The sequence below is a fragment of the Schistocerca nitens genome, chromosome 10 (assembly GCF_023898315.1).
Source record: "Schistocerca nitens isolate TAMUIC-IGC-003100 chromosome 10, iqSchNite1.1, whole genome shotgun sequence".
Classification (NCBI taxonomy): Eukaryota; Metazoa; Arthropoda; class Insecta; order Orthoptera; family Acrididae; genus Schistocerca; species Schistocerca nitens.
The window spans coordinates 27,420,971-27,435,620 of NC_064623.1; the positions used below are offsets into that span (position 1 = coordinate 27,420,971).

A 14,650-nucleotide genomic window follows, 5' to 3' on the forward strand; every position below is an offset into this window, starting at 1 on the left:
AGTTTTCTTATCTGTACTTATTTTTGACATTAGTATCTTCTGTTGTGTATTTAGAAAATAAGATGATATTGAAAGAGTGTGAAATAGACACTTCTTCTTCCAGTAAAATAAGTGTTTCTTCAATATTGTAATCAAATAACAGTTAAAATTTACAACTAATGAATGCATTTCACATGCCATAGGACATTTTTCACTTGCTATAGCTTTAAAACATGCCTAAAATTCAGTACACTAAAAGACTGAAAGTTTCAACCAACCAGTATAGATGCACCATTATAAACCATTAATACATCACTTCTAGCTTATCCACTATAGTCTCTTCTATAAGAAGCTAATTTTAACATTGTGATACAGGAATTGTGCTTGCAGACTAAGGAGCAGTGGTAATACGTTATTCCTCCTCCCTTCTCTCTCTCTCTCTCTCTCTCTCTCTCTCTCTCTCTCTCTCTCTCCCTCTCTCCCTCCCTTATTATTTTACATACTCATCTACATTAATATTATCTCCTTCAAAGTAGTCTCCATTAGGTGATTGCCAGGCTTCCTTCAATCCCCAAAACATTTCTAGATCTTAATCTTTCGAATAGCACTTAGCTCTTTCCGCAATGCACTTTTAAAGGTTCTCTTTATTTTTGGAAATGGAAAAACTTGCATAATGCCATATCTGGCAAATATGGAAGCTGTGGCATTGTTAGTGTTTTTTCCCAAAAATTCATGAACAAGCAATGAAATGAGTGCAGGTGCAGTTGCCACGAATTTTGCTGTCACATGCTTGGTACCCAAAAGAACAGAAAAGATTTCATGGTACTAGGCAATTAAGTCACTTGATATCGTGACATCAGCTACTATTTCTATGATTTGGCAATTGTTCATTATCATGTCTTTCACTTTTTCCACGTTGGGATTGGTTGTTGATGTGCTGCGGTATCTAGAATGTTTTTCATCTTAAACATTTTCACCGCCACCTTCGAAATGCTTATACCACTCGTAAACGTGGTTTTACTCACTGACCAAAAGCAATATTCAACGTTTCTAAAACTTTGTTAAATTTTATTCCATGTTTATAGCAAAATTCTGACTCGTTTTAAAAACAGTCAGTAGTTGCCACTTGTAAGCAAACACCTGCGACCTTCTTGACAACTGACGAGAGACTAAACATTAAATATGGTTACCAGTGTACAAGTAGGTTTCAGACACGTATACAAACACAGCGATGAAAAATTGCACCAGTCAGACTACTACAGTTCGCAAAATTACAAATTTCCCAATTCTTGTTAATCACACTTCGTATAACTGGTCACTTGGGGAGGGATCGTAAGTTGGTCTATAAGTGGGGATTAGTCATTTCAGCTGTTGGTCAGCACAACCTACTGGTTTGATTGTGGTATTATATGTGTTTAATTCTTCATTTCGTTACCTAAGACTAAAATTTTTAATTGCATTTACACATTTATGAGAAGTCTGACATGACTTGCTCTGATCCACTGTTCATAAAGGTAAATAAAGGCTCTAACTTGGTTCTGAGCCAAGGCAGATATACTGCAAGTGGATTTGTGAAACCACGGTAAGCTATGGTAAGTTGCCGCAGGTGCGAGCCTCGGTGTTACAACAGTCAGTCAGTTTTGCAGGGGCTTGGCACTAACTGTGTAAGGTAAGTCCTCTTCAGTAAGCTCTCTCTTTTACTAAAAAGTCGTACTTACCTGTTGTACTATTCACTATGCCCTGCATGATACACTCTTCAGGCACTGTACCAGCTTGATGTAGTAAGTATTGTCGTGGAAATGCTTGTTTGCACTAAATTAATTGGTGATAATAGTAAGCATAACATTAGTCTCCTTTTGCCATACTGCAAGAGGCACGTACTGTCTGCGACATAACCATCGTCGACAAGTTTGGACTGAAACTGGTGTCTTGAGCACCTTCCTAAACATCCTGGAATAATACTTGCAGAAATGTGAGGTTGATAACTGATAAGGCTAGCAAATTCAAGAAGTTGGTTGTGCTGTTGGGCAGTGAATTCACCAGCGGATTTTAATATTTTTCTGGGTATAGGGTAACTTTGATTATTGACCACAACTGTCACTTACTTTTCATTGTGACCTAAGCAATTTACATGATTTACACTTTATGAACACTACACATGTTTCACTTGTAGTTCATATTTATTTGTTAGCTTTCTCAGGAGTAAGTACAGTGTTATAGAAAATTGTTTGCTGTTAAGAAAAGTTGGTATTTATAGTCAAAAATTAATTTGGAACTGTCTAGGGCTTGCTGTTGCACACGAGGTCACTACTCCAGTAGTTTCATGTTCTGTAGGTATACCCTCTTAAGTCAGAGAAGATTGAGCTGGTGGGGCTTTCAAGATGTTACAGTTTAAGTATTCTACTGAGTAATCTGTTCATACTTCAACTGAATTTGTTTTTAGTTAGAGAGGCAAGATTGATCTGTACTTGAAAGCAGTAAGCTTTCAAAGTATTTCCTGACAGTCAGTGTTTGTAAAGGCTGCTATAAATTTTATGTGGTAGGCTACCCTAGTTCTCCACTTTTCCCCAAACACTGAAACGGTAGCTTCATTTATGACAGATCTACATATTACATCAGACAAGTGGCGTTACAGTTTTGAAGAAGAAATTCGTACTGCATTGTCCAGGCTTTTCTATTTTGGGATACCTTCAGTAACAGTTTCTTCTGTAATTAAGCTGAAATACCTTTTACAGATACAGAAATCTGGAAAAATATTGAGTGTGAAAAATAGAATTTACATTTTCGTATGAACTTAGTTCTGGTACAGTTTAGCAAATTGTATAAAAAAACTATTAAATTATGAGACAGAGTAGCTGGCCTGTGGCTACAGGAAGAGGAAAAATTGGCAAAGATGTATATGCAAACAAACAAACAAAAAATTATGTAACTTTACTTGTTTCTTCTCCAAAGTGATGATAGAAACATTGACTGCCCATTGTACGTGTCTCTATAGGCAATAGTGTTCTTGGTTGAATTTGTGTTTTGATACAGAAAATCATATTGGTTTGGTATAGTGTGCTGCCCTGCCAGAAGAGAAACAGAAATACAGGAAGGAGATCCCGCAGATTAAAAATGCTATATATATGCTTGTCCGCCCCTCGTGGTCTCGCGGTAGCGTTCTCGCTTCCCGAGCACGGGGTCCCGGGTTCGATTCCCAGCGGGGTCAGGAATTTTTCCTCCCTCGAGATGACTGGCTGTTATTGTGTCGTCTTCATCATCATCATTCATTCCCATTACGGTCGGAGGAAGGCAATGGCAAACCACCTCCACTAGGACCTTGCCTAGTAAGGCGGCGCGGTTCTCCCGCGTCGCTCCCCTACGCTCTGTAAAGAAGTATGGGACTCATCATCATCATCGTATACATGCTTAGACAGTTTTGTTGGACAAGGCGGTCTTCAACTTTGAGAAAATATAAGTGTGGTCTGTGCAGAAAAATGAAATAGTGTTCCAGCGTTTCAAAATTCCAGTGTTTCACCCTGTAGAGTGAAGTGCTGAGTCTTCCACAGTGCTTGTATCTGAGCGTGTTTCACTACTGAGTACAACCTGAAGCAATGGTAGAGTACAAATTGAACTATTATCACGTTCAAAGAATGCCGTTTAATTCAAAATTCACTGAAACAGAATTGAAAGTTCATGGAAGAAAATGGAAAAATTGTGGTATTTTTTATGTGGGAACAAATCTGAGCCAATTGTGAACCAATGAGAAAATACTAATTACAATCTTAAGTGTAGTAGTGTAAAGTGGGGTGTATCTGACATGATGCAACGTACGGCATACTTATTAGACGAGAATGAAATATGTTACTGCAGCAGCAGTAGTAACAGCAGTAGGAGGTTTAACACATTGTTGTTTGTGGACAGTGGATTAGCCCTAATATCCGTCAGAATAAAATTTGATGACTGCACTTCTTTGCCATGCTATAGCTTCCATAGAGCATCTTATATAGGTTGTATAAGAGTTATAAGTAATGAGGTTATGAAAACATACAAATCTTTGATATGTTGAAGGTATGGCTTTCTTCTCAGTATAGCTTTGATAGTAAACTGAATCACATAATCTGTGGTAGATATAAATTTTCAAAAGATGTAAATTTTCCGAAGATGTGTAAAATTTGAGGGCAGTAACTGTTGACCAATTCACTGTGGTCAGGGTGAATGGATTTATTAGCCTACATACTTTACGAACTTTAAGTTTAGTCAGCCTCTTAGACACACTGTTTAGCCCATTTTCCTGTACTTCGGTTAAATGTGAAAAGAAGAAACTGACATGGAGTTTTAATCAAGAACATTAAATATGTACAAAAATCAAAATACAAACAGGTTTTTTACTGCAAAAAGATTACCTGTTCTAAAAATATCACCAGAAACTCTATTTAGAAAAATAAAATTGTGACTTATATTCAGTCAAATGATTATGGCTATTAAATAACTGAAAGCACATAACTGCAGAAAATGAAAAGTAAAGGAACAGGAATATCTGTAAGATTCTCACATGCAGAATGAAGCTTCCTTTTCAACTTTTATAGTTTAGTACAGACTGTGCATCATGTTTGTGGCCATACTTGTTCCTAGCTAACTTGTTTTTTCTGCTGCAAATGCTCACCTGGAAGTTGGCCTCCTTTGTTTTATCTAAAATGTTATTGTGCTTTCTCTCTCTCTCTCTCGCTCTCTCTCTCTCTCTCTCTCTGTGTCTCATTTAAAGTTACATTCATATTTGCTGCTTTCTCTTTGGTTAAATTGATGAAGAAGACAACAAAATAATGATCTTCAGAAGCCGAAAGTATAAAGGCCAAAAATTAATGGTTTAGGTTACAGTACAATGATGCAAACATTTTATAATTTGTGTAACTGTTAGATCAATAGTAGTAGTTTCTGGCTTGACACTAGCAAATACAGCGTTTGTGCTCCTCTTATTTGCAAATGGATTGCAGATACTCGTGGAGAACTGAAAACTTTCAGACATCCTACAGTGTATTGTACAGTCATGGTCCCTCCATTAAAGCAGAGTTGTAAGTTAACAAAGCATTTATTTTTTATTCTAACTGTATCCAAATTTACAGAACCTTTCACAGTGTAAACAGTGTTGAATACAATTTTATTTTAAAAACATTGTTGACTCTGTGTTTTAGTTAACTGTCTGACATCTGTTGCTATGTAGTGTCTTTGCATTAAGTACTTATTTAATGGCCATTCTTGTGTTGTTTGTTTTTTTCATTTCAGCATGAGGCGCGCAAATTCTCTGTCCGTTCTTAGTAATGCAAATGCAAAGCAGGTGAGTACATTTTCCCTTACATTAATTGCTACAGCAGTATGCCACTTAATTCGTATTGGTGTAAACCCTTGTTATAAGTTAATAGTTACAGTATAAATTTCCAAGAATAAGTTTTGAAAAAAAAATGCCAAAATGTGAGGAGTATGCAGTTAGTTACTTTCACTGATGAATATTTGAATCATTAAAACTGTAAAGTGCTGCTTGCAGTAAGCCAGAGTGAGACCACAAATTGCATCAGTGGTGAAACAAATCGTTGGCAAATCGTGATATGGGAAAAGTAGGGCACCTCTCGTAGCTGTACAGACTGTGGTGTTGTGACACATTCCATCGTACAGGCTCCATCTCGGTAGTTAATTCCGAGGGGTACAGTAATACCATTAATCGTGCTTCGTAATGATGTTGGTATGATACACACAGGTAGCTGGAGGTTGGATTGTGAGAACATGAGAGAGCTATCCAGGAAGTAATTATGTTTTGGTATTTTAAAGGAAAAAGTATAGGAAAAAATGTTTTAGGCAAAAAACACACACACAATTCTCTCTCTCTCTCTCTCTCTCTCTCTCTCTCTCTCTCTCTCTCTCTCTCTCTCTTAAATACTACCTTTCATCATAGTCTCCACACAAATTTGAGCACTTATCGTAGTGGTGAATGAGATTCGAAATTACATTGTCTTAAAATTCTGCCATCCAAGACTTGAGCCAGTTAGTAGTCATCACCAAACCCCTGCCCCCCCTCCCTCCCCCCACTCCTCCCTCCCCCTCGAAGTTCCACGGCACCTTCACACGTGGTAGTCACTGGCTGTAAGATCTTGGCTGTATGGTGCATGAGTGGAAACACCTCCCACTTCAAAGCATTGACCGCTTCTTTACTGCGATTTGCTGTGTGGGGTCAAGAGTTGTCAAGCGAGAACAAAGTTTTTGAGCTCAGCTTTCCTCTATGCTTATTCTGAATTGCATTTCTTAGGTTCTCCAAAGTTTAACTATACACCACAGTGTGTATTGTTGTGCCATGCTCAAGAAAATCAACAAGAAGCATATGAAACTTCCTGGCAGATTAAAACTGTGTGCCGGACCGAGACTCGAACTCGGGACCTTTGCCTTTCGCAGGCAAGTGCTCTACCAACTGAGCTACCCAAGCACGACACATGCCTCGTCCTCGCAGCTTTACTTCTGCCAGTACCTCGTCTCCTACCTTCCGAACTTTACAGAAGCTCTCCTGTGAGCCTTGCAGAACTAGCACTCCTGAAATAAAGATCCCAAGTTTGAGTCTCGGTCCAGCACACTGTTTTAATCTGCCAGGAAGTTTATCAGCGCACACTCTGCTGCAGAGTGAAAATCTCATTCAAGAAGCATATGTTCGTGTCCCAAAAAACTGTTGGCATAATCTTCCCTGCAGAGTTTGTGTGGAGAAATTTGTGTCCCCCTCATCCATAGATTGCATTTTGGTTTCGCAGTTCACACATTTCACCCAGGTGTCATCTTTTTCGTAAGAAGATTTTTGGTACCGATACCAAACTTGCACAAAATTTGTAATAGCCTAGCTTCTGTGCAACCATATGTGACAAACTTTGTTAATTTTGTGGAAAACTAAATAAGAGCTCCATCATTGTGAATCTTCTCATTGATTTTTGCAACCAGTTCATCAGTCACAGTGCTATGTTGTCCACCTCGCTTTTCATCGCGAACATTAGTTAGGCCTACTTTTAAACCTAATGCACAATTGGCACACTCCATCTGAAATGACTCCATTGTTCGCATTCAGTTGCCAATAAATTTGTCACTTTATTGTTTTTTTTTTTTTCCCCAGTAAAAACCTTATTACTGACTACTTCAAAAGTTCTGGGATTTTAAACTGCAGTAGACATTTAAAACTTATATTGTCAAATGACACGAATGTCATACCGGCACAGTTGCGTGCCGACTGAACGGACAAACGCACAGATGACAGTATCGCCGTGCTAGCCCTGCCCACTGTTTCCGCATGTGGAAATGTAATCTACTTTCCACTTTCCAGATAACCCTCATATTTTTTATATTGCTGGGTACGCTCTGTACGCACAGTACAAACAAGTTGATGTATCACTGTTTGTAATGTTTTTGTCTCTGGATAGTGTCCATGAGCTTTTAATGCTCTACAGCACATAATCGAATAATGCACCAGGAACACATCACATTTTTACTCGTATCTTGCTTCAGTCTTTTTGAGGGTGGTCATTATGACAGGATTTAGCACCAAATAAAAAAAATGGTAATGAACAATCTTTATTTATATTCCACAGGCCATTGCACAGTGCATAGCAGCGCCAAGCTGCACGGTATGGTTTTCTTAGTATGAAGACGAAAAGACAATTAAAAGACCAATTACGCTTCCAAAACACAGAAGAGGACTCGACAGGAAAGAAACGGAATGAGAAAGAAGTGACTGGAAGAAATGAGAAGTACGTTAAGAAAGAAATACTTGCAGGTATTGGACTCGCACGTAGAGGAGAGAGGAAATTATATTTTCTGAGTGTATTTCCTGTTAGCTAGGGAGAGGAAAGAGCATGGTGATCAGGAAACTGTCAGACACACACTGAAAGGTTGGGTTGAAGGGGAAGGGTGAACTGTGCCACTCCTTGTAACTTAATTCCTCTAATGGGGGCACTCACTGTGACACACAGTCTATTCACCACCGCTGTTATGCAACAACAAACTGTCGGTTAGAGTAGTGCAGTGCTAGAGTAGTGCAGTGTTCATGCACAATTCACTATTGTGCACTGCGTGCACAACATTTACCAGTAATCAGCTGCAGTGTGCAAAAAGGCATTCTGCCTGTGGTGGCATAGTGCTCCCGGTTGTCAAGCCTTAAGTGAAGGGCAGCTGGGAGACACAGTAACACAAACTGGCAAACATTAGATAGCAGGTAGTTTTAATCAGAGTGTAGGTACAGATTGTACTTATGGCAGAAAGTTACCGTGGTTCTTGTCGAGAATGCGGAAGAAAAATATAGGGACTGTCAGAGTGTTGTTCATTGTACAGGACGATTCAAAAAGAATACCACAACTTTAGGAATTTAAAACTCTGCAACGACAAAAGGCAGAGCTAAGCACTATCTGTCGGCGAATTAAGGGAGCTATAAAGTTTCATTTAGTTGTACATTTGTTCGCTTGAGGTGCTGTTGACTAGGCGTCAGCGTCAGTTGATGCTAAGATGGCGACCGCTCAACAGATCTGGAGATGTTAGAGAATTGGCTGTTCCCTCAGCTCGAACAAGAAGCACAACAATTCATATTTCAGCAGGATGGAGCGCCACCACATTGGCACTTATCTGTCCGTAACTACCTGAACGTCAACTACCCGAGGCGATGGATCGGCCACCAAGCAGCTCGTGACAGAGCACTTCATCACTGGCCTCCAAGAAGCCCTGATCTTACCCCCTGCGATTTTTTCTTATGGGGGTATGTTAAGGATATGGTGTTTCGGCCACCTCTCCCAGGCACCATTGATGATTTGAAACGAGAAATAACAGCAGCTATCCAAACTGTTACGCCTGATATGCTACAGAGAGTGTGGAACAAGTTGGAGTATCGGGTTGATATTGCTCGTGTGTCTGGAGGGGGCCATATTGAACATCTCTGAACTTGTTTTTGAGTGAAAAAAGCCTTTTTAAATACTCTTTGTAATGATGTATAATAGAAGGTTATATTATGTTTCTTTCATTAAATACACATTTTTAAAGTTGTGGTATTCTTTTTGAATCACCCTGTATATTAAAGATAATGGATTGTAGAGGGGCCATTGAAAGAGTGAGGTAACTGTTTCTCGGTTGTTTGTCATGTGGAGCTGGTAAAAAAAATTCAGAACGAGGAAAAATAAGGTTTCAGCTATGGAGGAGCACAGGCAAATGCATTAAAATGAAAGCGTCAGTGAGGGGAGGCAATAAAAAAAAGTTGCTTGCAGTCATTCTTTTTGTGGTTTTTATACAGTCTGCCCTTGACAGCAGTTGAGAAATACTACAGCAAAATTACTTGAGTGACAATGGTAAGTCTGCTTAAACAGTTATAAGGATGTTAAATTTGTGATGAGTAACTAACTGTTGGACTCTTTCATTTGAGTTACATTAATCATTATTTCACTTTGGCTATAGAGTCAGGTTTATAGAGGTATTTGTAGTTTATGCAACAATTTATAAATGTTAATTTTACAGTTAATATATTTCTCTTTTAATTAAGATACGTTTTTTCCACTGATGTTTCTCTCATTTCAAATTGTCGTACATGACAATTTTGTATGGTAACTGGCATCACAAGTTAAGTCTAAATGTGTCAGATTTGGAGTACTCGAGTAAATCTTCCTCGACAAGCGGTAGCTTTCAGATTTTATCTGCCACTCGACACGTCTACCGTTTTTCAGTGGCGGGAGCAGAACGAGTTTGGGTTGCTGCGGAGCCGCACGGCGAGTTCTGACCGGCTGCGGCAGGGTGCGACGTAGGCCGTCACTTGCCTCTCTGCGACTGTTGCCACATGCCGGTGACTGGATCTGGCTATTTTTTGTAACCGTCAGTTGACTGTAGTGATGGACACAGAATAATTTCTGAAATTAGCAGATATCACAAGAATGCTATTTATCTGTTGTCTTATTATGTCCTCCAGACTATCTTGTCTTTTGCTGTATCAGTTCTAGCAATTAGGGGTTATATGTCTGCATTTATTTTTCTGTCTTTAATTATATACCAGTAGCTGTCTCTACACTGATGTAACTGTAATTGTGTTTGTAAGCAACTGCAGTGAGTGATTGGTGCTAGAAGTGTATAACTTAACTTCAGTTTTGTGCAATATTTTTTTTTTTTATAAGACTTGAAACAGTTGTACTGTGTAAAAAGCATGATAGCCCGTCGTAAATCTGAGAGAGGCTACATAATACTGAGCTTAAATGTACCCACAAACTAAGATGTAGCACTTGCAAGATAAAGTTAATTTCTTCTTTGGCAGTTGTATCATCATATAATGATTTCTCCTCCTTTCAGTTTCAGTAAGAAGTTACTTGCGTTTGGATTTTCTTAGTGCCAAAAAAAAAAAAAGGCAGAATCGCTTGGTACCCAATACTTAATTCAGTATTGGGATACAATAAGGGACTTCTGGAAAAGAATACAGGCAAATTAGTATTATTCATTTCTGCTGAAAAAAAATTGATTTCTGCAGAGTATTATTTTTGGTGATGTACTTAAATCTGATTTTGTCCATTAGGAATGGTTGGTGGAAGCTTGTGAATGTAAAAACAAGGAGCTTGTTTATAAAAGAACTTTCTGTGCTACCTGTCAAGATTTCTTTTTATCTCTATTTTGCACGGCACATTTTGGGAAATGGTTCCCAGTTCTTGTTGTCGCCTCAGGCTGGTTTGATGCAGATTTCCATGCTAATCTATCCTGTCAAGTCTCTACACGTTGTAACACACACAAACACACTATAAAATGGGAATCATTTCCTGAAATGTCATGCAAAATATAAATAAAAAGAAAATTTACTGATAGCAGAAAGTTAAATTACAAACACACCCACTGTACTTAAATCCATTGCATTTAATGGATTGGAGCTTATCAGTTTATTTAATTACACTTATTACTTAAATACCTATCTGCTTTCATTTTGTGGGTACCTTACAGCCCATAAATACTTTCTTCTCTCTTGACTCCAAGGACTTTGTTACTTTTCAAAAAAAATGTGCACACCATCATTTAGAGATTTAACTCTCATTTTGTCACTGAAGACTGATTCAGGAAAGTAAAAAGAAACTTCCCATTTCATTATTAGATTTATCTTCTGCTACTTGCAAAGATAGTATCACTTTCACAAATTATTTACCAGTACTTTATTTCTAAGGTCTATTTATTCTTTAACAATGCTATTTGTTTCAAATTCCTTCCTTGAACCAATTTAATAAATAGTCTCTCAACAACTTAAACGAAATATCAAAAATATTACACAATAATTATGGAACAGTATTCTAAAATATTTGACACACACACACACACACACACACACACACACACACACACACACACACACACTTTCAACAGCTTACAAAATTTATATAGTGCAAGGCCACCATCCTCATCTGTGTTTTAGTTAAATACTGGAAGTTCTCAGTATGATCCTTCCTGTTGCATTTGTCAGCCTACTGTTTAACAAATACACATGAAATATAACCAAAGACGACGTGTGAAATTTCTTAAACATATATGTATAAAATAAAGCAAAATAATTCTTTTTCAGATGTATAAAGAATAAACTAACTCCTCATACAGATCCTTAATCTGTTATATTTGTTAAACTGCAAGATCTGCTTTTATTTTTAATGATACTATAGAAAAATTTTAAACTCACATGTAGAATTTATTAGAATATTTGTTTTGTGGTATTCTTGGCAGTTTACATAAGCCAGCCAGCAGAAATTTGCTTAGTTACTATATTTATCGTTCATTAAAAGTTTGTAGTAGATTTGCACCAGTCCTATCCAGATCTGTTGTACAATTATTCTGTTGTGCAAAAAAGCAGCTTAAATTTTTCATGGATACTGTTATGATATACCAGAGTTGATTTCAGCCTGTCACATAAGTAAAATGTGTTTGCCACTGTTCGTGAGAGATTGTGCACATATTCGGGAGTCTCATTGTCATTTCCCTCCTCGATCTCAAGCCTGTGACTGTTTGCCGCTTATCAGTATTTCTAGCATTTTGGCAAGTGTGTTCCTGGAGAACTGGGCAACCAGCTACCGCATTTTCTTACTGTGTAGTATTGTATAATGCAGGACAGTCATATTAGCGTGTATTTTATATAGGTTCTTCTCTCTTCATAGTCACCAGCTCAGAGAGGGGAAAAAATGGAAGTATTTCAAATAAAGATAACTTTCTTCATTGCTCTTTGCTGTTATGGAGAGTAATTATAGGTGATCATTATATCAACAATTTAATACCATATTTACACATCACTGTAAAAAGTTGAACCTTGATAATTTAAAAATTAAACAGTATTCTGTAACTTAGTTCCATAGAAGAAATGTAAATGTAAACAAAAACTATTAAATGTATGTGCATGTGTACTAGCATTCCTGATAGAAGTAAAGTATTTGTGACTTTGGATTTATTTGAACAGTACTGAGGGAAGCTTTTGACTGAGTTTTGGGTGATTGTAGTAACGTCCGCTGACATCCTAGGGTAGTGTTGTACCCCAAACATTTATATTTATCTGTTAATAAATTTACTGTGTTTTCATGTATCCATTTCCAGACAGTAGGAAGATTAATTTTATGTTGTTGTCAGCTGCATCTGTCATGTAATCAGTTGTATTATCATTCCATTGATTTGACGGAACTGGCAAATGTTGTAATCAAGAGGGAGGGAAAGTAGGGAGAAAATGGTTGAAGTTAATCGTATGTCTGTAACTATATTCTTGTTTCTTATTTATGATGACATGTAAATAATTTTATGAGAGATGTTCTTTATCTAATTTATTATTGATGAATGCAAGCAAGATATTTTTGCACATGCACACATTTTTTATGTAAAGACGTGTTCGTTGAATATCAGCTTTCTAATGTGTATGGCTTTTTCGCTTTACGCAAAGACCAATAAATATACGACACCCCAGAAAAAAATTGTTTTTGGCATTTATTCTTGATTATAATTTTCTTATGTGTACTGTCATTTTTATAAAATTAATGGGTTAACAATAGTACAGCTCCTACTACACACCATTATCCTGGCCTTAAATGATCAGAGCTGTATGTTGGCAGCTGTACCGGAGATAATAGTTTGACCACAAACTCAATAGACTGACAGTGGACTCGGTTAGGTTATGCCGGGTTGTCTGCAGCTGTAGATTCAATAGGATAAGTTAATATTTTGTACTCTGCATTCTTAAGATATGGAGAAAAGAGAAAAGTGTTTGTGACAATACATTACATTGAAATTATTCTTTGGAAATTCCACTGTAGTGAGTATGATTCTGTAATTAATCTACTCGTCAAATACAGTCAGAAGTACTGTAAAATTGCTATTTTCTATTTATATGTACATGACTTACTAACCGCATACATAGTTTACTTATAGAAGTTCAATATTCAAATAGAGGGCATGAAGCAAAATACATAAAAAATTGGTAACCAATTAATTTTCACGTAGTGAAACATTAATACATGGTTTTGCTTTATAAAATAAGCTAGCAGCACAAAAACTATTAGAGCCATCATAGCATGAAAAACACACACTGATAAATCAAAATGTCATGAACAGCTGCTTAATAACATAATGGTTTGCGTTTGGAACACAAGACAGTGCTGTACGGATTCAAAGACTCTTTGGGAGGTTTCTGGGGGTATTCAATAACTGGATGTTCAGTCCTGTAAATTGTGGGACACTGGTATATGGGCACGTAGCTAGTGGCCAATAGCATTCCACATTTGTTTCACGAGTTTCGGATCGGGTGAATTTGGTGGCAAAAAAATCAGAAAGTTTTATTGTGTTCCTCACACCACTGTAGCACGATTGGGGCCTCGTAACACGGAAGGTGCTATTGCTGTCAGGGAAAATTTTGAGCACACAGACATACTCGGTCCACAGTAAAACTTTCACAGTCCACAGCTGTCGTAGTGCCTTCCGTTACTATCGAAAGTCCTGTGCTAGCAGACGAATGTCTCCCGCACTGTAATACTGCTTCTACCAGACCACGACCCCTGCGTAGTGCACAATTTGAGCCACAGGTTACCCAGATTGACAGCTTACCCTGACGTGACCGTTGACTCGATGTAACAGGAAGTATGACTGATCCGCAGTCAGACGTCAGTGATCCCGTGCCCATTGCAAACTTAATAGATAGTGTCCTGAGATCAACATGGGAACACATGAGAGGTCATCTGCTGTGGATCACAAAATTCAGCACTGTGCACTGAATGGTCTCCTCCAAAAGACTCGTGCCTACACCAGCACTGTATTGTCATCGGATCTGCCACGTCGCCTGTCTCACTTTACAGAGCGGCCAAACCTTTGATGTCGACATTCGGTGACAAGGTAGAGGCAATGACATCGGATGTACTGTCACCTACTCGGGATGTCTCTGTCCGTCGACCACTTTCTGTAGGGGCTCACAACAGTAGTGCACAAAAACGAAGTAGCTTCGCCATTTTTGAGAGGCTTGTTTTCAGGTGCCAGGGGTAACAATCCCCATTTGTGGCCTGTATTCCCACTGAAATGGTTCCCCGTTTTTGTCTCTGCTTCACTTATACACTTTCCTTTCCTTTCCTTGTTTTGTGCCACCAGGTGGCATTCAGTGTTGCAGTGGGCAGTGTTCGTAATGTTTTGGCATACCAATTACATTCTCTCACCG

At 38.1% G+C, this 14,650-nt stretch overlaps 1 protein-coding gene across 5 annotated transcripts in view; it reads left to right on the top strand.

Annotated features, from left to right (window-relative positions):
* LOC126210295 (kinesin light chain) overlaps positions 1-12,930 on the top strand; it is a 424,978-nt gene extending 412,048 nt beyond the window's left edge. For 4 of the 5 annotated variants that reach the window (XM_049939489.1, XM_049939492.1, XM_049939490.1 and 1 more), the window contains 2 exons: positions 5,242-5,293; positions 9,684-12,929. In XM_049939489.1, coding sequence (XP_049795446.1) covers positions 5,242-5,293; positions 9,684-9,761 — 130 coding nt within the window. In that variant the 3' untranslated portion in view covers positions 9,762-12,929. Of the gene's footprint in view, positions 1-5,241; positions 5,294-9,683 lie in introns of all 5 variants that reach the window. The other variant, XM_049939487.1, reaches the window with a different exon arrangement.
* Positions 12,931-14,650: the final 1,720 nt, after the last annotated feature.